This window comes from Podarcis pityusensis (assembly GCF_964106645.2).
Source record: "Podarcis pityusensis genome assembly, chromosome: 8".
NCBI lineage: Eukaryota > Metazoa > Chordata > Lepidosauria > Squamata > Lacertidae > Podarcis > Podarcis pityusensis.
The window spans coordinates 36,947,007-36,972,893 of NC_138033.1; the positions used below are offsets into that span (position 1 = coordinate 36,947,007).

The following is a 25,887-nucleotide window of genomic DNA, read 5'->3' on the forward strand; positions in this document are numbered from 1 at the left end:
ACAGGCCCATGGGCTTTAGGTTGCTGACCCCTGATGTAAGTCATGAATACTGTTATGAGTTTTGAGTGGTTAAGCTGAATGCCTAATACCTGTGCCCCTTCTAATTCCTGGATCCAGCAGATTCAATTGCTGGAATAGCAATGACAGCCTGGTAATCACCTGGGAGAAGAGCCATTAAGAAAGACAAAGGGAAGGTAATGGGCCATTAATAATGCCAAATGGGAGGGCATCTTAATAACTGCTAATGATTGAAGGAAGAGCTTGGTGAACTCAACCCACTCCTGAGCTATCTAACGTCCTCCTTATTTTTGCTAGTCACTTAATTATGATGTCTTGCAATATAATCCCATATGCATGCACTGGCTGTCTGTTTCTGGGCCCAATTACCCTATATGACACGGGACTGCAATACCTGACTCACTGCCTCTGCCAACCAAAATGTACCAGGACCTTATGGCCATCATGTGAACATCATCTGAAGTCTTTCTTTGGATTCACCCTCTTGAATGGGCAAGAAAATAGAAGTGCCAACAGGCCCGACAGAATGGGAATGAATGGCTGATGACATGTATGGAATTCGCTGTAACAGACAAGTTGATGGAGCTAGTCAGAAGAAGGTAAGGAAGGCCAGGTAGTGCTGATTTTGCCAAAAGATGGAATTCGGTTTTTTTTGAGTTATGGAATGCATGTTAAGGAAATAGGAGATGGAAAAGGTTTTTGTTTCTATAGTTATGTCAATAATAATAAATAAATAAAACCTAAGCGCACACATAAAAATAAGTATGTCTAACTTGATCTGAAATTTATATTTCGTTATACTCTAAGCTTTTCATTATTTTTAGGCAAAAGGTTATACATTGCCTTTACCTTTCTATCACACACACATGCACACCATCAAATTTGGATTGTGAGTACCATCTCTTTTGTTAATGTAATATACTGCATGACTCATCCAAGCAACTCAGCCCACATAGACTGTAAAGGGCCTCAGTAAATATCAAACATCTTCTACAACAGTATTATCACTCAGCTCCAGATATTTTGCATGCTTTCCTTACTGAGTACTGAAAAGCAGTAGCCTCTGTCATACTACAGATAAGCTGCATAGGCTTGCTCTTTCAAAATAGAAAAAAATACATATGCCTAGTTGAGGCTGTTTTGTGGTATATGGTGACAGTGATAAGGAAAAATCATTTCCTGCGGGCAACCTGGGAGGCCAATTAATGATCCAGGTTCGGTGTTCAAACAAAAGAGTGTTTATTACGAATTCCAATGCTACGCAGACTGACCTTACAGAATAAGCAAGGAAAATGCTGTGCCGATTACTTGTACTTATAACGCATACATTTTCACACTCTTTCAATGGCTTTCCTACATCTTTTACCTTCTTTGATCCTATGACACACACAAAAGGCTTTCGGCTCCTTCCTCTCCTCCCTGCCTGTGGTAGAGATAAACTCATCTCATTCCCGTTTTATTGCTTTATTGTTTCCTTTCAAAAGCTCACTTTTTGCATTAACTTTCACAGACTTGTTCTAATGCTAAGTCCTTTCTTTAAAGGCACTGAACTGTTTTCAGTTTCATCTGACCTCAAACAACTGAAAGGTTTAGGGGTGGGGGAGCAAATTTCAGCAAAGAAAATTGATAGGTTGCTTGACTGAATTTTCTATTCACTGCACTTTCATAAAAAATACAGCAAGTCATATGTAGCATTTTTATGTCTATTATTAAATTTATTAGTCATTTTTTGCCACATGCAACACTTGACAGTTATCAGACAATGAAAGTTTTGTTATACAAGCCAAATTTAAGATGTTTCTTCTAGGGTTTTTTTACAAACAAAAACTTTAAAAATTCTTAAACATTTACAACATGTGAAGCAGCTTTGCCATGGTGTCCTTCAAATGTTTTAGACTACAAATTCCATCAGCCACAGCCAGCAGAGCAGTGGGGTCGTAGTTTGGGGGCTCTCTGATAACTGTAACTGTGTCATTTTACACCACCTCTTTATGATACACTATTAGTGGGAGAAGGGAAGTACTCATCTGTGAATACAGATCAGCTCTTTCTTCACTGTATCCCCCACTGGTTTTGCCCCTGGTGCCAATGTGGTGTAGTGGTTAAGAGAGGTAGTCTCCTAATCTGGTGAACAGGGTTTGCGACTCCGCTCCTCCACATGCAGCTGCTGGGTGACCTTGGGCTAGTCACACTTCTTTGAAGTCTCTCAGCCTCACTCACCTCACAGAGTGCTTGTTGTGGGGGAGGAAGGGAAAAGAGAATGTTAGCTGCTTTGAGACACTACTTAGGGTAGTGATAAAGTGGGATATCAAATCCAAACTCCTCTTCTTCTTCTTCAATGGTGTTCCACTGACATCTAGCAGAAGTTCAACCAGCATAACTTAAGGATAGGACCACACTCACTGTTAAGTAGGAACTAAAAGCAAGAACCTATGGGCAATAGCATGGTAACAAAGTGCAGGATCCCTTTATGAAAGCCACACCCGCATCCACTTCTACAATAATCTTATAATTATACAACAATAATAGTTTTACTCTGATTGGTTCCAATCAGTATAAACAGTGAGAAGACTAATGAGGCTCTTATTTTATGCTAATTGGGCAGCTCTTGGATACTAGAGTCAGTGACCCTGCTGCAGAAATATTAACAGGTCATCACCTCTGCCCATGACATGGTTTCAGGGGCCATCCAGATAAATTTTAAGAAGTTATAGAGGTTGATTCCACTTATTCCAATAGCTCAGTGCAAAATTTGCTGAAGGGGAATTTTTAAGAGCCCTGTCCTGAGCATGTTTACTTGTCCCCAAGTACAAGCAACCTTAGGGCTTACTCCTGAGTTAATATAATTACAAGTGCACATAAGCAGAGCCAGAATGAGCATCCATCTAGGAACATTCTATTCCCCATAGCAGTTGGACAACAAGATGCTACAGGAAGCCCACAGAGCTCAAAGGCAAAAACCTTCTTCCCCAGCTGTTACTCTCCAGCAGTGCTGTGAGCTCTAAATACACTAAAGATGCAGAATCATGTGGGTTTCATCAAATGTGAGATATTAACCATTCCCCACCCCACAAAGAAATATTTGTTGCAAACAAGAGGCAGATTTACTTTCACAAGTATTGTCTATATGGCATGATGGGTCTGCTCTGCTTACACGGTTAGAGGCAGTGAAAGTTCTGAACACCCATTGCTGGAAACTGCAGGAGGGAAGAGTGCTGCTCTTCTACTCAGGTCCTGATTGTGGAGAGCTGGCTGGCCACTGTGAGAACAGGATGCTGGACTAGATAGGCCTTCTTTGGCCTGATACAGCAGGCTCTTCTTATGTTCTTAGGTTAAAGCTACTACCCTTGGTGGCTGTGAGGCAGCAATGCTTCTGAAAACCAGTTGCTGGAAGGGAGGGTGTTGCTGCACTTGGATCTTCCTTCCAGGCTTTTCATTCAGGCACTGTGACAAGATGCTGGATTAGTTGGACCATTGTCTTAATGCAGCAGCCTCTTCTTCCGTTTCTATAAGGCAGGGGAAACTATGGCACTCATGGCGTTGCTGGACTGAGCTCCCATCATCCCTGACCATTCACTATGCTGGCTGCAGGGGCTGATGGGAGCTGCTAAACATGTGGAGGGCCACAGATGTTCCCCCACCCGCGATTTGCGGTATTGTAGTCACCCCTCTCTGAAGAAACTTGAGCATGATGGAATTCATGGGATGACAGCCCGGCGGGCGGAGGCCAATCGGCCATCGTTAAGCGTTGGACTCCAACTCCCAGCAGCCCCCTCCGCCCCAGCCGTACTCAGGGATTATAGGAGTTGTAGTCCAGAATCCTCAGAGAGGCCTACAGACCTGCTATGAAAGGTTCCAATATAGCGCGGAGCCTCTGCAAAGGAGTGTCCCTGTCCCATTCAGTTAACCGAGAAGAAGCCCCCCCCCCCCCCGTCCAGAGCCTCCTTTTCCTGCTGTGGCGCGGCCTAGTCAGGCTTCCTTCGCTCCCGCCCGCGTCATTTCTAGCCTCCCGGCCGCCTCGCGCGCTTTCGCTTTCATCGCGAGATTTGGCGTCTTGTTCCCAACATGCATTTCGCGGCTGAGCTGGTGGAGGTGGAGGAGGAGGAAAGGCGAGTCGGGCGCTTTGACGGAGCGGGCGGCGGCCATGTTGGGAGCGTCGGGGCAGCTGTAGCAGTGGAGGCCTGTGTGGCAGGGCGCTGAGTGGCCTTCCGGGCCCAAGCGAGGGGAAGAGCGAGAGGGAAGCGGCCTGGCCTGTGGCGTGAGGGAAAAGGAGGGAGCGGCGGCGGCTGCGAGGCGGCGGAGGCTCCGTCCGAAGCCGGACCCGACTGGGGTGCTAGAGGGGGGCGTGAGGAAGCCTCGAGCCGGGCCTCTGCTTCAGCCGCCGCCATGAGCGGGGGGACGCCGTATATCGGCAGCAAGATCAGCCTGATCTCCAAGGCCGAGATCCGATATGAGGGCATCCTCTACACCATCGACACCGAGAACTCCACGGTGGCTCTCGCGAAGGGTAAGGCGGCCCGGAAAGGAGGTGGCGGCCGGGGCGGGGGGTCTCGGCCTGCTTGGCGGTTGGTTGGGGGCGGGGCACGGAGAGGCCTCAGCCCCCACTTCTCCCCAGTGGAAGTGGGTGGTCGGTTTCGGGGACCCCAGTTGAAATACAAAAGGCACGCCAAGCCTGCAAGGTAGGCGGGGGGTGGAGGCGGAGCTGGAGGCAAGCAAACACGGAATTAAATAAAGATTCCCTTTGGAGATTCGTTGTTCGAGCTTCAATCGACTACCCAGGGGAGGGAGGGTTACTGGTTTCCCGCACAAGAGATGGGTGGTTTGTCATGAGAAGGTAAGTTGAGATGTAAAGGCACACCACTTCTACAAGGGCGGGGTAGAGTTGGGGGGCAAGCAAACCAGGATTCAAGCAAAGATGCCTATAGAATTATCTTAATAAAGAGATGTGTTGTGCGAGGTTCAGTTGAAGATCCCCTAGGAGGGTTAGGGTTGCTGGATGTTATTGCAGCGCCCACTCTAATCTGTTTGTCAAGTATAATCTCCAGATGTTTTGGTAGTAGGACTCATCACAGCCGCACTGGCTGGGGCTGACAGGAGCTGTAGTTCAAAACAATGAGAGGGTAGCAGGTTGTGGAAGGGTGCCCTAAATAAAACAATTGAGGCAAAAGCAGCTGCATTGCAAGGCATACTTTGGGAGTAAGTCCCACAGAAGTTGCTGAGGCACGTACCTCAGTTACACATACAACTGGATGAGGCAGTAAACTGAGTTTAAGTTCTGCTACAGGAGTACACCTCAGGGAATATACTGTATATATATTCATCCAAGTGAAATCATCCCAGTGAAAAGAATACGTACTGTGTGCTAAAACTCCCTTTGCCTCTCCCTTATACTTTTAAAACTGCCTCATTAACAGTACATCAGGGAGCATTTTTTAAAAGTGTCATTTATCTTACACTGCCATGCTGAAGTCTTACTGCCCATTATGCCACCTCAGAACTCTTACCACTTTGGTTCCACCTTGTTCTGCTACATGTGTTTCCATAAACGTGCTTGGAGCATTCTTGTTGACTATTTTTACTGCAATACAAGGTGATGCACATGTGCACCCAGATATTTCTACAACTCACATCATTCCCAACCACTAACCCTGCTGGCTGAGGCTGATGAGACTCTGAATGCAACATCTGGAGGGCCACAGGTTAGCGCCCTGCCCTAAGAAGACTGTATAATTTTATGCTTATTGTTTTCAACTAAGAATGTGCAGACATCTTCCAGGAGAGAAGTGGGGGGGAGGGTCCCTTGGTGCCAGCTATTTAAATTCAAACACCATAGGTTTCACATAGTTTGACAAAAATAAGGAAACCAAAACCAATTTTTTTGGCCTACAACTCCCATGATCCCTAGCTAGCAGGACCAGTGGTCAGGGATGCTGGGAATTTTAGTCTCAAAACATCTGGAGGGCCGAAGTTGAGGGAGCCTGATGTAAAGCCAAAATTGCATAGAGTCAAAACACACTGGATTCAGTGGTGGGTGGGATTACCAAAGACTTTTTTCACAGAAGTCTGCTTTCTTTTTAATTAAAAAAAAATGCCAAGCATGTAAAGCTGAATGTGCACAAGTTCCGTCCACATTACTTGTAAGTTACCTGTGTATTCAAAGAAGTATTTGGCAGAAATGAGAAATGTGGTCTACTTTTGTTAAGTTACGATTGTTATGCAGTATCTAATACACCTTAACATTTTTCTTAGACACTGCACATAATCTTAGCCAAAAGGTAAAAATGCATAGAAGTGCCTTTTTTGTATCTTCATTTCAAACAAATCAAACTGAGCCTCATACATTTTCATCTCATTTGTGAACAAAGTGTTTTATTTCTATTTTCCTTGTCTATTTTCTTGCTTCTGCACTTCAGTACTGCTTACAAGGCACATGAACTAGAAATTCTTAAGATTGTCCCTCGTTCATTATGATCCTTTTCACCTCATTATGCTTAACCTTATGTATGCCTCTGTCCTTTATGCATTATTCCATCCAGCCCTACCTCAGCATAGAACTCATTGAAATTAAACCTGCAAAGCTTTCCATTTTTCTTATGGGCCAAGATGACTTCCTTTGCTTGTGTGTGTGTGCCTACCACTGAACTATGACTCCTTCCTAATTCAGGCTCTGCTTCCCCTCAACACACCTTGCCATAGTAACTTTAGTAACTAACTTCGCCAGATGCCCCTTTCTCTGCCCCCTCCTTTTCTGGGCAAGCCGCTGCCCATTCTGCATTATTTAGGCTACCATGCAAAACAGTGCCTTCAGACGATCACCCAGGGAATTTACAGATTGCCTGCTTTTGTGTAAGCTTGTATTAAGTAAATCAAGAAAAATGACTTGCTGACCTTTTAATGCAAATAGACTTGATCTGAATGAATTCAGCTGACTGGGGGGGGGGAGTGCTCTTTTGAAAGTGTCAGTGTAGTGAACCTAATGAATATTCAGCTGCACTTTGTCACATGATGCGTTAGACCAAACTGATGCAAGTTTTTTTATTTGTCTATGTGTAAATATTATGAGAAAGTATTGGATGATACATGATAAAATTTGTTTATTTTTTCCTGCAGTTCGTTCTTTTGGTACAGAAGATAGACCGACTGATCGGCCTATACCACCTCGTGACGAAGTATTTGAATACATTATATTCCGTGGCAGTGATATCAAGGATTTAACCGTTTGTGAACCACCCAAACCACAGTGTTCTCTGCCCCAGGATCCAGCTATCGTTCAGGTATAGTCACCATGTAGCAGTTGTAGCTTTAGCTATGTCTAGTTATACACTGTGATCAGTTTTGGTGTGTATATACCTGAAACTCTATGATCTGGATCATCTTATATTGTTTAGGGAAAAAAGTTATTTATATGTGTTCAAGAGATTTTCCACAAAGTTATTAATGACAAAATGTATATTAACATAAGAAGAGCCATGCTGGATCCAACCAAAGGCCCATCTAGTCCAGCATCCTTTTCTCACAGTGGCAAACCAGATTTCCCACTGAGAGGCCTGCAAACAGCACCTGAGCGCAACAGCACTCTCCCAATTGTGATTCCCAGCAGCTGGAATTTAGTAGCTTATTACCTCCATCGCTGGCATCTCTAGCAGCTATTGATTGCCTTATTCACTATGAATTTCTCTAATCCTCTCTTAAAGCCATATAAATTGATGGCCATCACTATTTCTTGTGGGAGTGAATTCCATTGTTTAACTAGCCCCTATGTGAACAAGTACTTTCTTCTGTCTCTCCTGAAACTTCCAGCCTTCAGTTTCTTTGAATGGTTCCAGGTTCTAGTATTATGAAAGCAGGATAAAAGCTTCTCATACTTTCTCCATAACTTGCACAATCATACTATGTCCAAATTATACATGATCTTACACATTTCTGTCATGTCCCCTCTTACCTTTTTTCTGTGCTCAAAAGACCCAAATGTTGCAATCTTTCATCAGGAAAGTTGCTTTGGCCTCTTAATCATTTTGATTGCCCTTTTCTGAAACTTTTCCAGCTCTACACTACCCTTTTTGAGGTATGGCAACTAGAACCATATGCAGTATTCCAAGTGCAATCTCACAATAGATTTGTATAGCAGCATTATGATCTTGACAGTTCTATTTTCAATTCCTAATGATCCCTAGCATAAAAATTCACCCTTATCACAGCTGCACACTGGGTCAACATCTTCATCACTTTCCACTATGACTCCAAGGACTCATTCCTGGTCAGTTGCTGATGGTTCAACCACCATTAGAATATATGTTAAATTAGGGGGAAATTGGGGTTGTTGTTTTTTGTTGGTTTTTTTGCCCCAATATGCATCACTTTACGCTGCTTACATTGAATTGCATTTGCCATTTTACTGCCCATTCACCCAATTTGGAGAGACCCTTCTGAAGTAATTCCTGATCCCGTTTTGTTTTAACCCCCAATTTGGTACCATCTGCAAACTTAGCTATGCCACTGCTTACCCCTACTCCAGATCATTTAGGGACAAGTTAAAATGCACAGATCCCAATACCAGTCCTTGGGGGATTCTACTTTCTACATCCGTCCATTGACAGAACTGTCCATTTATTCTTGCTAGGTACTCATCCATAAGAGGACCTCTCCTCCAATTTTATGATTGCTAAGCTTACTCAGGAGCCTTTGGTGAAGGACTTAATCAAAAGCTTTTTGAAAGTCTAAATACAAAACATTAATTGGATCACCCCTATATGCTTGTTGACTCCCTGAATGAAATCTTAATAGGTTAATGAGACAGAACCTACTCTTGCAGAAGCCATGCTGGTTCTTCAGCAAGACCTGTTCTTTGATATTCTTGGTAATTCTATCTTTTATAATGCTTTCCAACAATTTTCCTAGAACAGACATGCTAACCAGTCTATAATTTCCTAGATCCCTTCTGAATCCCGTTTTAAAATTTGTTATATTGCTCACTTTCCAGTCCTCAAGGTAATAAATAACTCAAGATTGAAACTGATGATCTTCTAACCAAAATATGAAACTTGTAGCTCTTGGGAAGATCCTGTCCTGATCTGGTATTTTCTCAGTTTTAATTTTTCGAGCCCTATAATTTTATCTCTTTTCACTACTGTTTTCCTCAGTTCCTTAGACTCCTTTTTTGAGAAAGTTTCGTTCAGGCACAGGGATTGGCCTACATCTTCTGCTATGAATACAGATGCAAAGAATTTGTTGAGTTTCTCTGCCAAACTCCTTGAGCACATATTTGACTTGCTTGTTATCCAGATGTCCAGCTGCCTCCCAGCTGGTCTCTTCTAATGTATGTAAATGATGTGTTGTTGGTGATTGTACAGATGACAACCATTTTGCATGGGGGTTCTGTTCCTAGCCCCCGTGTGCATCAGCGGAGTGCACATAAGCCCATTCTGGCCCATCCCTGTTGAGCCCTCTTCTGGGTACTAAAGGAGCTGTGCATCAGTGGTCACACAACAATTGGACACACACAAAACATTGTCATTGCCTGTAAGTTTTTAAAGAGACAGGCTCAAGTTTTTTTTTTCTCTTTTGCCAGCCTTTGTATTATTTTTGTTGTTCTCCAAATTTGAACAAGACCCTTCATTTTCTGAAGGAAGCTTTCTTGTCTCCAATAGGTTCCTTGACTCTGTTAAACACGCTGCCATCCTTTTGGCCCTGGTTGTATCTTCCCTGGTCTGCAGTATACATTTTATCTCAGCTTCTATTAAGCCTCTTCATTTTCCCTTTCTACTTCCTTTTTACCAGCCCCCTCATTTTGGGGAAGCTTTCTCTTTTAAAGTCAAATGTGACTGTGTTTGAATTTCTTGGCAATTATTCACCTGTTGAATTTTATAGCAGTCAGTTCAACAACAGTTTCATTTTGCAACATGTCCCGGGTGCCACTTAAGTCCAGAGTTTGCTACCTTTCTGATTGTTTCCATGACCAACTGTTGTACAGCACAATCATTTACACTACCTAGAACTTTTAGCCCATATTTCTAATAGGATAGGTTTCAATCGTGTTTTCAGTAAAAACACCAGCCAGATGGGTGGGGTATAAATATTACTTATTAATAATAAGCAGCAGTCTGTCTTTGATTTTTGCCATTGCATCAAGCATACACTACAGAGGTATTATTATTATTATTATTATTATTTATACCCTGCCCATCTGGCTGGGTTTCCCCAGCCACTCTGGGCAGCTTACAACATAACTAAAAACATAATTAAAACATCAATCCTTAAAAACATCCCTAAACAGGGTTGCCTTCAGATGTCTTCTAAAAGTCAGGTAGTTGTTTATTTCCTTGACATCTGATGGGAGGGTGTTCCACAGGGAGGGTGCCACTACTGAGAAGGCCCTCTGCCTGGTTCCCTGTAACTTCACTTCTCGCAGTGAAGTGACCAGCAGAACTAGTTATTTCATTTTGGATGATCCATGCCATTCTGAGTATTTAAATGGCTATGTTATCTGGAAAATAAGCACACATTTGGTAAATAAATTCATTTGCTTACACCAGTTGAAATGTGTTGTATTTCTCACTTCCTAATGCAACCCAGTTCAAGAAAGGGTCTTGTACTCTGATTTTATTGCTAACTTTATGCAGCATGATAATTGTTTTTTTCTGCTTTGATAGTCTTCCATGAATGTGGTTTTCTTTAGTCCTCTCTAGGATCGTCTTCTACTTCTTCATTCCAATCTGTTGGTTCCTACGGTCCTTTTGGCAGAATGCCAGCCTACAGCCAGTTTAGTCCAAGTCCATTAGTGGGCCAGCAATTTGGTGCTGTTGGTGTTGGTATGTTTGCATTTTAAACTTCTTTTCTTGGCAAGCATATAAATGTTAAAATATTTTCAAGTATATACTGTTCCCACCCCATAGGGTAAAATTCACATTTACTGAGTTGATCTAATGAAAGCATGTTCACCCAAGAAGGCCACATTCCCCAGGCCACCCTCCTACCTACCCCTCAATATTTTCTCCTTTGCAAGCTTCACTAATGTGGACAGTGTGTTCTTTGGCTGCTGCTATTTTCTTTCCTCTTGTGCAGGACACATTTGTGGCCAAGTAGGCACACAGTAGTCCATGTTAAACCCATTTTGGTAAATGTTTTCATTTTGGAAGATCTGCTTTATAAGACTGTCATAGTTGATGGCAGTTCTTTGGGGTACTTGGTATCTTGTTTACAATGAAGATAAAAGGGGTTACCTGTAGGAGCAACATTGGGACATATGTGAGTTCATCTCCGTTGTGCAGCTTGATGTAGTTGCTCCTGATGCTCAGGAGCAAAAACTGCAATCCTTAAAGTGTACTAAACTGCTAGCACATTTGCAAAGCTAAGCAGGATCTAGTTTAGTTTCAAATTGGATGGGGGACTGTGTGCTGAGATTCTTGGTTTACTGTGTTTAAAGCATCTTTGGTGGAAAGATGGTGGGAGGCAAGAGCATATCTGCTTCATTCTTGGATGGACTGAAATTTTCTAGATGCCCGGTGTGAAAATAGGAGTATAGGTGTCTCCCCACTTATGTGTGTTCGACTCATGCGCATTGGCATATATGTGTGGCGCCAGGAAATAATTAAATACATTGATTTAAACTGCAAAAGAGTATGAAAAGAGCAAAAACATCACAAAAAGAATGAGAAAACTGCAAAAATGTCACAAGAAGAGCAGGAAAACGGCTAGTAATCCCAGTAGCCTTTGCACTGAACTTTGAGGCTTGTGGGGAGTCGGCGTTTGAGAGGGAGGTTTGGAGAGAGCATTTTTAGCAGAGAGGTGATTACAAGCTTTTTAGATGGTGTTACCCACTGTACACAATTTCACGTATATGCACGGTCCCTGCGAACTTAACCCCCGTATAAGTGGGGATACAGCTGTAAGCAAAAGTAAAACTACACTGTCAGGTTCACTTTTCCACATTTATAAATATTGGACTCTGGCCAAATCCAATAAATTGTAAACATCTGAGTATTGTGAACATTCTGCTTTCTCTTTACTAGTTTTGTCTAGTAAGCATTGTCCTGTGGGACCAGGCATGTCACTGGACATCTCAGCATCAGGTTCCAGTTTGTAAAGTGGTTTTGTTCAGAAGTTGCTAAGCTGTGGTGTGAACCTAGTAAGACTTTAAAGTGTGCTCCATGACTATGGGAGAGGTTATCTGGGCTATAGCTTTAGGAAGTTAAAATTTTATAGTTAATCATAGCATATTGCTGATGATGGTCTCCTCTAATCTTTCTTGAAACAACTTTATGTGCAGTGTATATGTTTAGAGAGATACCACATTAGAATAAATAGATCAAAGATTACTTTCAAATAGCTTTGAGGGAGAAGAGCAGCCCAAGTTTAACAGTCTTATTAGCTTGATGTTATCTGTAGGGAATACATGAATAGGTACACTGGCTCACTTTGCTGTCTGATTGCAGTAATAACATAAAGGAGAAGAATAAAACAAGGGCCTAATAGCAAGATAAATGGATTGTTTAAAAACAGTAAAAATATCTTGAGACAGACTGCCATAGCTAATTTGTGAATATAATTTATTTAATATTGTACTTCCATTGAGAACTTTTTGCCAACTATAAATGCAGTTTTGGAGATGGCAACTAGTAAACTAATTTCGGTTCATGCTTCTCAAATTTTGGCCACAAGTGAATTTGGAGATCTATCCCAAGTCTCTTTCACCAACAGCAGCCTTCTTGTCAGCTGAGCTGAAATAGTTACCATATGTTTCACATGTGGTTCAGCTGAGTGAGGTGTATTTGTACTTATACTCAACCACTTACTCTGCATATACTTTGACATCTCTGCAGATTTCTGTTGTTAATAAAACACTTTTCTTTATTCAGAAAATTAGCACAGACATGATCACATAATTGTTTGTAGCTTTTGAGAAGTGGTTTTGGTATTTCTTAGCTGCTTTAATAAAATTTTTCATCTTTTATTTGTCACATGAGGTGGTTAACATTTGGGTCAGTTAGCTTTAGTCTAAGAGTGGCAATTTAAATGGTTAGCCCCCTTAGCCTTACAAAGACTCGACATTTTTAGAACCATGCAGCTTTTCCTGAGGAGTACTTGGTAGTAGTGGCTACGGGTCACTAATGGAGAACTCTCAGAATCCTTGTATAATGGTTAGAGCTGCTTGAGGCAAAACAGGGTAGCTGCACATTTTGGTACATTGAAGTTCATTGACAGTGCTGCAAGTGTAGCCTTGCACCACAGGGGCTTGACATCTATTTTCTGACTTCATGCAGGAAGTTCACTGACATCTTTTGGAACTGAAACTTCAGCCAATGCTAACTTGTCCCAAAGCAGCGCAGTTGGTTCCACTTTTACAACTGATGCAAGGTCATTAAAAACACAGCTCTCACAAGGTAAAGGCTGGTGGTGTCAGTCAGATTCTTGATCTTTTTGATTAAGAAGGTGAATGCATTGCCATAGTGTGTTGTTCAATTGTGAAATATATTCTTTTTTCTGGTTTACCACAACATGCATTAGCTGTAATGAACCTCAGTTTCTTGTGCTGCCTCTTCACCTTTCCTACCATGTTGCAAGAAGGAAGACTTGGTAGCTTTTAATTCAGCTTTCCTTGAATCACTGCTTTATTGTGTTTCCCAAACCAGGTATTGTTATTTATAAAAAAACGAATTGGTTGGAGCAAGCCAACTTCTGAAACCATGAGATTCAAGAAAAGCGTGGGGAGGGGAGCTTACAAAGTCCTCCCTGTAGCATGAAGGATAAGGAGACCACATGCGATACTTCAGTTTGTTGAGCCTGTTGTGATGAACCCTTGTTAGTGTGATATGCAAACATGGCACAGGAGGAATGCACTAGCCAAAGACTCATGGCAACACCTTCCTGCTCATGCATGTATTGCTAAGCCATGATTTAGCATGACATGTGAACCACTCTTCTGCTTCTTTGTGCAGAGTTAGCCTTGTCTCCTATAACTGAAAGTGAGCTTGTGTTCGAAGTTGCTTGAATAATCTTTTAGGTGTATTCTGCTAGTGGGGACAACAAATCTCAACCCCTGGGGATCATTGTGATTTTTCTTCCAAACAGACTATGTGAAGCCAGTGGTTTTTTTTTTGGTTTGCAAGCTATGAACCTAGAGCAAAGCCAGAGATTATGGCTTGCCTTGGCTAAGGAGGAACATTGTCTGCATTAATAACAAGCCGTTAAACATGGTTTATAGTGGCATCCAAACTGGGCCACTGACTCTTGGACTGAAGCCGATAAATAAAAAGATCTACCTCACCTCAACAGCTAAATTAGATACTATTTCAGTGTCTATTTTTTCTGCATCCATACTACTCACTGTTAGTGCTTATTTTATTTTAAGAAATCATGGCATCTAAGGGAGTAGCTGCAGTTCTAGGTGACAGACATTTGCTAATAACTGCATTGGTAAAGATGAGCTATCTCACCCTGTTTTTCCTTTGAAAATTGAGGGAGAATCAATGTATATATGTGACCTAAGTCTTGGGTTAGTGGAGCTAAAGTTGCAAAAACATTTCCTGTTTGGACATAGTTGTCTTGACTAGGGAAAGTAGATAGTTGACTTCAAAGTAATACTTACGCTAAGGTTGGGCATAAGATGTTGTCATTTCTGTTTCAGGTCGCTCAAGTCCTTCGTTAGACCATTTGAGAAAGAGCCCAACCCTGGAGCAGGCAGTACAAACAGCAGGAACCCACTTATCTGCTTCAGCACCAGTTGGGAGAAGGAGTCCTGTTTCAGCCAGACCTCAAGGGTCTGCTAGTCAAAAATCATTGGAAAATCAGGAGCACAGAAGAGGTAGAACTTGGCCTTTGGACCTTGATTATTTTAAGCTGTGTTGATACTTGTTGCCAAAGTGAAAAAGCTGTTCTTTGCAAGTGGCTTAGCAATTGCTTTTGTCAAAGTTTGGATTCAAAGTTTGAAACCCATATGTCTATTTTAAAAGTTCAGTGTCTTGAGTTTGGACAAATTTGTGAGTCATGAAGCATAATAATAATAATAATAATAATAATAATAATAATAATAATAATTTATTATTTATACCCTGCCCATCTGGCTGGGCTTCCCCAGCCACTCTGGGCGGCTTCCAACCAAATATTAAAATACAATAATACATCAAACATTAAAAGCTTCCCTAAACAGGGCTACCTTCAGATGTCTTCTAAAAGTTTGGTAGTTGTTGTTCTCTTTGACATCTGGTGGGAGGGCGTTCCACAGGGTGGGCGCCACTACCGAGAATACCCTGCAGTAAAATGGCATGGCTTGCAGTAAGGTGAGGCTTATGCCTGAATGCTTCTGTTGTGGGTTGGGGAAATATTTCTGTCAGCATAAGAGTCTCCGCTTGCTTGGCAAGCAGGGTTAACTTGTGGGGTTCCCCCCCCCCCACTCTTCTCAGAGGGCAGTACTGCCCTGATGCAGCCCTTAGAGATTTTTTCCTTGCAGTTAGTATACAGAAAATGAAAAATAACAAAATGTTATTTGCATTCTTTGTTCTTAGCTGAAGCACATAAGATTTCAAGATCTGAAGCAGAGCATCTGAGAAATGAAAACAAACGTCAAATGGGTAAACTGAATTCGTTTTTGGAAAGGATAAAAACTCTAGTGCTTTTTAAAAGTCACTTTTGTTGAACCAGACGCAAATATAGGAAACTAGTTCAAACTGCAGTTAGTTGGGAAAAAACAAAAATCAAATGATGTTCTAATTAACTGGCCTAAACAAACCACAGTTCCTGTGCTTGAGCTTAAAAGGATAATGCAATTTGTTTCAAAAGCAAAAAGAAGTACCTCCTTTCTCATGCACAGGGGATAGGTGAGGTGCAGCATTCACAAGCCCAGCACCTGTGGCTATGTGTTCTCATAATGGGAAACCATTATTTCATTTACTTCTGAACTGAGTCACTGTGACAAATGTTTATGACCCTCTAGCGAAATAGATAAGCAATGGGTTTAAAATAAAAAAAGAAAGGATTTGGTCTTGTGGGATTGATTGTTGCAGGACGTCAGAGCCTTTTAAAGGGTTAGTTTTACACAGTGTACAGTGGTACCTCGGTTTTCGAACGTAATCTGTTTCGGAAGACTGTTTGAGTTCTGAAACGTTCGAAAACCAAAAACTCAAAATGAAAGCCTCAATACGGAAGCCACGTGGCATGTTCGACTTCCAAGGTGTGTTCGAAAACCGAAATGTTAAAAAACGGAGACATTCGAAAACTAAGGTACCACTGTATAGTTAAAAACTATGTTGCCCTGGGTTCCTTTGGGAAGAAAGGCAGGGTATAAGCTTAATAAATAAACAAACTCTAGAATTATATCACAAGATGTAGTGATAGCTGCCAACTTTAAAAGTGGATTAGACAAATTCCTGGAGAGTAAAGCTATTGGCAGCTTTAGTACTAGTGGCAGCCTGCCTTTGAATTGCAGTTGCTGGGGGACACAAGCAGGAAGGGACTGTTGCACTTGTGTCCTGTTTTGTGGACTTCTTAGAGGCATACGGTTGAACAGTGCGGGAACTGAATGCTGGCCTAGATAAGCCTTTGGCCTGATTCAGCAGAGCTGCTCTTAGGTTATTAGGAGAAGTATATGATGGGGCTTCAAGCTATATAGTGGCGGAAAGTGTAACAATGGAAGATGATATATCTTGATCAGCTGGATGTCTGGTAATCATATCTGCTTGGCAGACAGAAAACTCTCCATCCATCCTATGTATAGTAGTTTTATGTTGCTGCTTACAAGAACAAATCTGAAACTGCAGGTCTTTTGTTTATAGGTCCCTTCAAAACCTATTTTTCCCCAGTTCCAGGTGCACCTTCAGCACGAAGGGGCCGTGGGGGTCACCGGGGAGGCAGAGGAAGATTTGGTATTAGACGGGATGTTCCAATGAAGTTTGAGAAGGACTTTGACTTTGAAAGTGCTAATGCACAATTCAATAAAGAGGAAATAGATCGCGAATTTCACAACAAACTAAAACTGAAAGGTAAGCTGAAATGCTGTTTCAAGGGAATAATGACTGTCTTGTCAACTACAGGTAAACCTGAGCCTTCTATAGACACGGGATCTAAATGACTGGTAGTTAATGGAAACTAGATGTAATTTGGAAATCTGACTTCTGTTTCAAACACTTTAATCAAAGTTCTTAAAAAAGGAAAGAAAAACCCTTCGTACTTGTGCTATCTTATACTTCATTTTATGTGGAGTTGTGAGTAGGGTTCTTATTCCTGTAGGGGTTGAGAGTTAAATTAGGCTAATCCTGCAGTGTTTTGAAGTTAAGTTGTATAGGTTCAGATGGAAAGAGAGATTTCACTTAGATGCATTCAAAGTTTATGGGTATAATTCGTTGCCTCCTTTTTCCCTGTTGCTTTTCCTCCTCCCTGAGGTGATCAGAAACGTTATGCAAGGGAATGATAAGCAGTGCTGTGTATATTCCATATTTAGGAAATTAAACTTTAGTTCCCAACCTAGGAAATTCTGAATTCTGCAGTTTGTATAGATTCTGTAGATTAACTTCGCCTTTCCTTGCATTTTTATTATTTTCTGTGGCCCTAATTTTACTAGCTATGGTTAGAGGCAAAATGCTACATAGGTCACTGTACCTCAACCACAGAAAGTTGTCCACAGTTATCACTCTGACCTTGGAGAGAGTCAGCTGGTGATGCTTTATGCTTTCCAGCATAAGTGCTGCTTTTTAGGTGCCTTTCAAAGAAGCATTTATTTACTCAGACCGTTGGAAGAAACTGAGGTTGTACATACTTTGCTAGAGCTATGAGTTTATTTTAACATCAATTTTTATTTTTAATATTTGTTTTGTGGTTTTATTGTATGGTTTTATATTATGTTGCATGATGCCCCACTATCTCTGGATGATGGATGGTCTAGAACTATAACAATATTAATTATTAATATATGTTCACAGTTTTAAGGAGTAGAATCTTGCATTTTTAATAGGAAGTACTGAGCTCCCCATCAAATTACCTGGACATTATAAAAAAGCACAATCTGCAGTGGGCTGTAATCCTGCCCTTTGCAGTGTGTTCTGCTGCTAGCCCTACAATTCATGTAATCAAGTGTTGCTTGGACAAATTTGCAGCGCTCTTTAAAGTTAATGTATGGATGTTCCTGGCAGCACTTTGAGATCTTTTCTATACAAGATCTCAAAGTAGCTGTTTTACTACAAAGGAATTTCAGAAATAGACTGGAAAGAGAAGCTGCTGAATTGCAACTCATTACCAAACTTAAAACCATGGAGAGACCTGGTTTGAACAAAGACATTGGATTCTTATCCCATTATACATGACTAAGCCATTTCTCACCTTCTCACCCCTTGCCTTTTCCTGTAAGACCTATTACAGTCGTTAAGAGTCGTCAGCAGGCTCATCTCAGCTATCTGCCAATCTCCCATTCCCACCACCCTTCTGAGTAATACCCCTCCCCACCTTCTCACTATATAGAAGGATCTGGCAACTTCTGTTTCAGTGTATCTGAAGAAGTGTGCTTGCACACGAAAGCTCATACCAAGAACTAACTTAGTTGGTCTTAAAGGTGCTACTGGAAGGATTTTTTTTATTTTGACTATGGCAGACCAACACGGCTACCTATCTGTAAAAGGAAGGCTTTGCAACAGATATTAAAGGAGTGCTTTTAAAAAGTATACTCCCTTTGTGATTTGCCACATTCTCTTCTGTGACTTCTTTAGTTGCTGTAATTGTGCTACTCTCATCTTGAAGACAACTTGAGTCATCCAAAGTCAGACAGGGAGTGCAGTTTTTCCCTATTTTTACAGCAATGTCTTGTTTGTTGGAGAGGACCAGTAGGAAGGAGAATAGCCAAGAGGGAGAGAGGGGACAGCTGTTGTCTTAACTCATGGCAAGCTATTTTTGTGTGTGCTAATCTATAACATCCTTCTAGGGTAGCATTATACACAAGTCACTTTCTGCTTTTCTTTGAAGATGCATTTTCATTTATTGTTCACTGAGGTTATCCTTTTCCTTTCTTCTCACCCCCTGCCTCCTGGATTCGTTAGAAGATAAACCAGAGAAGCCTGTAAATGGGGAAGATAAAGGTGACTCAGGTGTTGATACCCAGAACAGTGAAGGCAATGCAGATGAAGAGGATCCACTTGGACCCAACTGCTATTATGACAAAACCAAGTCTTTCTTTGATAACATTTCCTGTGATGACAATAGGTACCTGATTTGTTTTTTGGCAATCCACTGGGCAAGCAGAAAATATAATTTCCAAATGGCAAGATCCATGGATGCTAAAATGCAGAATGAAACGCTATACCTTATACCTATGTAATGCTGCTACTGCTGCATGCAAAATATTTGGCTTTGTTAACGAAACGAAGTAACAGCTTTGTAATTCAAAGAGGGTTGGATACACTGTAGTTCAGAGAGGTCGAGACTGGCTGCATTTGTGCATAATGATATACCAGGCCTTCTGTGAACGAGAAGTGTGCTGTATTGTTTTTAACACTCGATTGGGAGCCGCCCAGAGTGGCTGGGGAAACTCAGCCAGGTGGGCGGGGTATAAATAATAAATTATTATTGTATATTATTATACTCTCCCAGTTGCTCCTACTTCACTTCTTCCATATAGCCAGGAAGCCTTGACTTCCCATTACTGTATGTTCAAACCAGGGATCATGGTTTATTGACTTCCTGATGATGGCTTGTTAGGAAGTAGCAAACCATAATCCATGATCTTGCAAGGACCAGATTTGTTGGTAAAGATGTGTTTTTAAATTTGCAGTGGATGTTCAAAAGTGAAAACATTGCGGAATCATATATCCCCTTCCATTTCTGGTGTATCTAAGCTCTTGGCAAAGGTTGAACCTTCCGTAAGAATTGATTATTTTGGCCTTGGATTGATAGAGGAAAGGGGATATGCTGTAAACCTTTTGTTACTTTTCTATTTGATTTCTTCTTAAGTATCAAACAGGCAGCATTTTTATTTGCATCTATATCAGTAATTTGATAAAGAGGAATCGCCTGTAATTAATTTCACTTAAACTGGATGCAGAGGAGTTGGTATTACTCCCAAAGCATGAAAGGTTCTGTTTTACATGGTGTTCCCTAAGCTAATTTAGTAGGAGCCACTTCAGTGGATCAACATGTAACAGAGAAAAAGAAATACAGAGTTGTGGAATGAAATAATAACAGCAAAGAAGTGTACCAAATTACACTCTTGCTCCACTGAAAGCAAATTGTATTTCAATACCCCTGCCATAACAAAAAATGAGAAGCTGGAAGGATATGGGAAGATATCTCCCTGTTCATGTAAGGCAGGCACGTCCAACTCCCAAGAGACTGCAATCTACTCCCCGTATAAAAAAACTGGCAGTGATCTACCCATTGTCGTTGCCAAGAGTTGAGCTTATTTTATTTTATTTTATTTTATTTTATTTCGGGGTGGGTAGACCTTGGCAAATTTATTTTATCCTGTGATCTACCAGTAGATCACGATCGACCGGTTGAATGTGCCTGATGTAAGGGAAACCAATTGGCATTGTAATTAGCAGATTTAGCAGCTCCCCAGGCCACCCATCTGTGTCTGGTCAAGCATTCTGATAAAGCTATGTTCCAGATAGTGGTGAACCATGCCGCACATGGTAAAACATCAGGAGACCTCATGAGGCAAGTGATAACTAATCTGACAGCTGCTAGTAACATTAACCAGGAAATTCTTCACTCAGGCAGCCAATGGGTAATTGGGATGATATAACTCGGTTCTGATTTGAGAAACTGTTTTTTCACTCTTGCCATGCTCTCAATGTAAATGTTCCAAAAGTGGAGTTTGGAATGCCACTCCTGCACAGGGATGCTTCTGTGCGGTTTCACTGTGTGCATATTAACGTACTAAGCAGCTTGAAAACGTCAAACTGTCTTTGGCATCAATACTCCTTCTGATGAAAATGATAGTGATCTGGAGTTAGTGTTCCTGTCACTTGCATGTTTCAGAGACCGAAGACCAACCTGGGCTGAAGAAAGAAGACTAAATGCAGAGACATTTGGAATTCCATTGCGTCCAAACCGTGGCCGGGGGGGCTACAGAGGTAGAGGAGGTGGAGGAGGAGTTGGTGGCTTCCGGGGTGGAAGAGGACGTGGAGGCACAAGAGGAAATTATGGCGCCCCTCGAGGATTTCGTGGTGGATTCAGAGGTGGACGTGGCGGCAGAGAATTTGCGGATTTTGAATATAGGGTAATTGCTTACGAACTCTGCTGCAGGGATGGGGAACTGGTGGCCTTCTCACTTGAGGTACTTCAACTCCAGGCCCAGCCAGCAATATGATGGGAGCTGTAGTTCATAACTGCCTAAGAAGGCCACAAGTTTCCCACCCTATATCTGTTGCTTATAGCCATAGGCACTGCATTCAGTAATTCCAGAAATAAAAATAGCTACAATGTCACACAATCAGAACAAGATATAGCCACTCATTATTTCATTAAAAATACAAAAAGTATGACAAAAACCTTGAAAAAACTGCAATAGTACATATGTTAAATACTGGATGAGAGAATCAAAAAAACAAATCATCTCATAAAATCTCTTAAATACTGGGCATGAGTTTTCTTTGCAGCCATTCAGATTTAGTTAACCTAAAGTGTAGTTCTTTTTATGCCTCAATACACTTTTATATAGTCTACACAAAAGTATATATGAGGCAAAACTTTCTTGTATATCTTTTTGCCTCCGTTTTTTTATTCTTAGTATGAATTTCTACACTGCATGCTAGCCATTGAACCACCCTTGGTTAATTTGTTTGGTTGTGGGAGTTGCAGCCACATCTGTAGACGTAGTTTCTTGTTCTAACATGTCAAAGATTTCTGTCAGTATGAAACGTTTTAACAATTGTTCTCTCGAGCATAGCATATTTGAAGGCATTAAAATAAAATGTTATCTTGTATATTCTCTTTCCAATGCAATATTTTTATTTCTTTGGACAATCATATTATCGTTATTTGTGAGGAAGGATTTTTTTAAAAATTATGTATAAAAAATACCATGTACAGCTGTTCAAAGAAAATATCAGAGTGGTGTGCAACAATTGTACGTAAAACCCATATGCAGTAAAAACCATATAAGAAAGTTGAACTCTGAAATCAACTTATTATTGTGGAAAGATGTATTCTTGATTGCCTGCCTGCATAAGCCTGACAGAACAGAAAAGCAGAAAAGTTTTCAACAGGTGTTTAAAAGGCACCTTCTGAATCTCTATTAGCAGAGTATTCCACAACTCTGGGCCAATGACCCTAAAGGCTTGATTTCTTCTTGTCAAATGAGCCTTGCCAACTTGGGGAACAACCAGTGGCACTCCTGCAGGTGAGCTCTGTGATTGAGCTGAGATCCTGTGGTCCCTGAGGCACCCTATAGCTGAGTTGGGCTACAGAGGATTCTTCACACAAGAGTAAGCCATTCTTGCAGTGATTTCTAGCTTTAGAAGGCATTTTGGAATTGACTTTGCTAACTGGAATTATGACTGATGCAATCTAGAGAGATTTGGGCCCCATTTTGAATATTGTTAACATTGTCTTCTCTAGTTTGAGCCTTTTATCTGTTACTGTTCTTGATTAATTTGACTAAACTGGCATTGGTTGGGAAGTAATTTTTTTCTTTTTTCTTTTTTTAGAAAGACAACAAAGTTGCTGCATAGCTGAAGTTGAACGCAGGTGGACCTGTAGATCTTCATGATCCAGAGAATGTGTCAGTCTTTGCAAAGAATTGTTAATTTGCTGTAAAACTCGTCACCAGCACTGGGGTTTGTTTTTAATTTCAAAGGGGTATGGAGCAGAACTCTTTTTGGAGAAAAAATGGCCATCTTCAAAAACAATGAGCATTAAATATATTTGAGATAGAAGACTTAAGTAATTTCTTACATAGAGTTAAAATATAAAGCAGTACTACAGTGGAGTTTTTAAGTATTTTTTTCATCACAAAAAGAATTTATCAAATTGTATTTGATTACTACTGCAGGCTGCAAAGACAATTGTATGCAGAAGGCCGTCAGTACTGTGAGTGTGTTGAGCCAGTGAAGGTTGTTTTTGGAAATCCTTTAATCTCCCTTTTGAGATGGTTGTGCTCTTTGTCAGATAGGGTGCTGGGCAATAGAAAACTTGATTTTTGTCAGTCAAAAACAATGTAAACACAGTAAATCCTGTTTCTTAGGCAAAGGAAAACTTTTTATAGTTGTAAAATTCCATGATTATCCCATTGCCAAAGAAACACTAAAGACTTTGTATAGCTGTATAAAAGCAACTAATTTTTTAAGAATAAACATTTTTAAGTCTACAAACCTGCTGGGTTGAAATGCTAAAACACAAACACACCACACACATTAGTTGTTTTGCAGGGGCGGTTCCTCATAGCTGTTCAGCTTTAAACTTGTTTGATTTTTATATTTTGACTAAAAGTAAACATTTTAGATGTTCTTCCATTATATAAAAACTGGATAAAATAATTCTCTTGCAAGAAATTCATTTTGTAGGTTTTGGCATATTGCAGGATTTGACCAGATTAATGGGCTTTTTTCAAATGAAGACAAACCTCAACACTCATGTCACAATTCACAGTTCATATTAGTGATAACTCTCGAAGTAAAAATGACCCAGGCACACACAAGTTCTTATGTTTCCTTTGATGTGCCCGGAATAAAAATGACATGTCTCCATGTGTTGATTCTTGAAATGTTGACTCTGTTTTAATGTTGACATACTCAATTTAAAAGTGACTATTTAGTGTTTGCAATTGCTTGAGTTTTGATGAACTGTAGCTTGGAGACATTGACTGCTTATTCTTATCCCAACAGTGATTTGGTATGGAGTAAACTTTTGCCAATTCTGAAATACTAGTTATGACTTTTTTGACATTAAGTTATAATTAGAAACAGTAATTTGGTAACTTGTATTTTGTATGTGTGTATGAAAGCCACAGGAATAAAGGGATCCAAAGATTAAACAATTTTTACCTAATTTGCTGATCTTCTTTTGTTTCTCCTTTATGTTCAGTAGTGATAAAATGTGGATAACTGCACTGTCAGAAAATGGGAATATTTAAGTGATAGAATCATAATTTTATATCTTTTTGTATAGCACTATAAGGAAGTATTTTGTAATTGGTTTACTTATGAGGTCAAGTATTTGGAAGCAGTAGAAGTTAGATACTATTGTTTAGTACTATTTTGCATGTTAACAACAATGCCTTTTTGGGATCCACAAATCATGATACTGAGCAGTTTTGATTTTTTTTTTTTAGACAAAAGGCAAGTGCTGTAATGTCGCAATAAGTATGTATACTGTATGAGGTGTCCCAAGTTTATTTAAACCAGATACGTTGTAAATACCAATGAGACATTCTGTGAAGGTATGAATTCGTCTTATCTACCAATCCTTTGGGTTTACTAGTTGGGGTGTGTTTTTACCCCAGTGAACGGCAGCATGACATACCTTCAGTGTACCTTGCTACAGAAAAATGGGGCTTTTATTTTGAGCCAGAATAAAACAGTTCAATAAAAACTGTCTTTGTGAAAGTTTTTTCTAGCTTTATCCTTGTTTTGTAAACCTGCCCTGAATAGGGTTATTGGGGGGGGGGGGATCCAATTTAATGGTGCTGATTTTGAGTCCATTGTTTAGTATTGTGCCAGTGTATGGGATAAACCCTGTAATTTCCTTTAAGTGTTCTCTTTCATCATGCTGTAACCTTTCAACTCTGGAAAGAAATTGGCAGGGCTTATAATTGCGATAGATAAAAATATATATTTTTTAGCAAATTGGAATTTTAAAAGATTTTAGCTATATATTTTTCTCATAAAATTAATATGGTTTTAAATGACATCTGAATACATACATGATTTAAATTTGAATTTGCAACCTCTTGCAAACTTACTAAATGCACTTTTTGTAAGGAAAGAATGGGGGGAGATAGTACGTGCTTTTAATTAAAGCTTGGTACAGAGGGGCAGGAACTCAGGGTCATCACAAACTAGAAAAGTTTTGCCATCTTTTATTTCACTGGGATGATCCACAGTCCTTTTAATGCCCAGCATGAAACTGAATTCTGCAGCTTGTTCACTTTGAAATTATTAATATTTATGGAAAGAGCCTGGACATTTATTTTCTATCTCATGGAAAAACACAGTTTTGCCTAGTAATTAGCATCCCTTCCTTCTGAAAATCTCCAGACAGTAATGACAATCCAACCTTACACATACTTATTCAGAATTATGTTACATGTTCTTCATCGGGGCTTATTTCCAAATGAGGCCTGGGGTGGAAGCCTCTGACCTTCATTTAAGTGGTATTGCTTAGTATCTCTGCTTATGTATATGCCTTCTCGATCAGCACACATATTCTATAGTAGAATAAGATCTGTGGGTGCCTGGTCACAGGTTTTTAATGATGCATTAAGGCTGGGGTGAATAACTGGTGGTCATTGATTTAATTTCATTTAGATGGCAAAGGGTAAAGAATGGGGGAGGAGGCAAAAGGGAGTAGGTTTCAGAAAGAGCCCTGCGTAACTGTCATTCAGTACCTTTTAGTCATTGGAGAAGCGAATTGAATATATGATTGTCCAGCAAATTCATACATTTGAAAACGTTAAACTTGGTTTAAATAAATATGAAAATGGCACTAAGCCAGAACACTCAGCGTGGGCTGCTTGTTGTCTAGCAACCTTCGTTCCTCTCAGAATCGAAGGACTGCCCCAGAAGTCACTAAAGATCACTAATTAAGAAGAAAAGGGGAATGAAAGCACATTTTAACAGCACTCAAATTCCACGTGTGCACGCGGTTTTTAGTTTTGTTAAGAATAGCTAAGATCTTGCGCTATTAAAGAATACAGCTTATCCTAACTAGTGATTTCGTCAGCCTTCTGTAACC

General features: G+C 40.5%; 1 protein-coding gene and 1 long non-coding RNA gene across 5 annotated transcripts; one reads left to right on the plus strand and one right to left on the minus strand.

Annotated features, from left to right (window-relative positions):
- Positions 1 to 1,707: 1,707 nt before the first annotated feature.
- Positions 1,708 to 3,953, minus strand: LOC308483235. The gene is made up of 2 exons (XR_013989620.1): positions 3,173 to 3,953; positions 1,708 to 2,374 (listed from the first exon to the last, which is right to left on the minus strand). It is a non-coding gene; the product is annotated as an uncharacterized lncRNA (long non-coding RNA).
- A 193-nt stretch (positions 3,954 to 4,146) lies between these two features.
- On the plus strand, positions 4,147 to 24,525 carry LSM14A (LSM14A mRNA processing body assembly factor). Of its 4 annotated transcripts, none has more exons than XM_081016862.1 (10): positions 4,147 to 4,525; positions 7,129 to 7,292; positions 10,694 to 10,826; positions 13,278 to 13,397; positions 14,642 to 14,818; positions 15,519 to 15,584; positions 16,785 to 16,991; positions 19,035 to 19,197; positions 20,974 to 21,214; positions 22,644 to 24,525. In XM_081016862.1, exons 1-10 carry the CDS (start codon positions 4,405 to 4,407, stop codon positions 22,665 to 22,667), a joined length of 1,416 nt encoding a protein of 471 aa, XP_080872988.1. In that variant the 5' UTR covers positions 4,147 to 4,404; the 3' UTR covers positions 22,668 to 24,525. The 4 variants fall into 4 exon arrangements, with proteins under 4 accessions (XP_080872988.1, XP_080872989.1, XP_080872990.1 ...); XM_081016863.1 differs by having other exon boundaries at positions 16,812 to 16,991; XM_081016864.1 differs by lacking the exon at positions 13,278 to 13,397.
- The last annotated feature ends 1,362 nt before the right edge of the window (positions 24,526 to 25,887 follow it).

Bases quoted from the DNA above. Each gene is read 5' to 3' on its own strand.
- LSM14A (XM_081016862.1), top strand. From the start codon at position 4,405: ATGAGCGGGGGGACGCCGTATATCGGCAGCAAGATCAGCCTGATCTCC. The intron at 10,827-13,277 runs GTATGTTTGCAT...GACTTCATGCAG, and splicing joins ATTTGGTGCTGTTGGTGTTG to GAAGTTCACTGACATCTTTT. The intron at 21,215-22,643 runs GTAATTGCTTAC...TTCTTTTTTTAG, and splicing joins TTGCGGATTTTGAATATAGG to AAAGACAACAAAGTTGCTGC.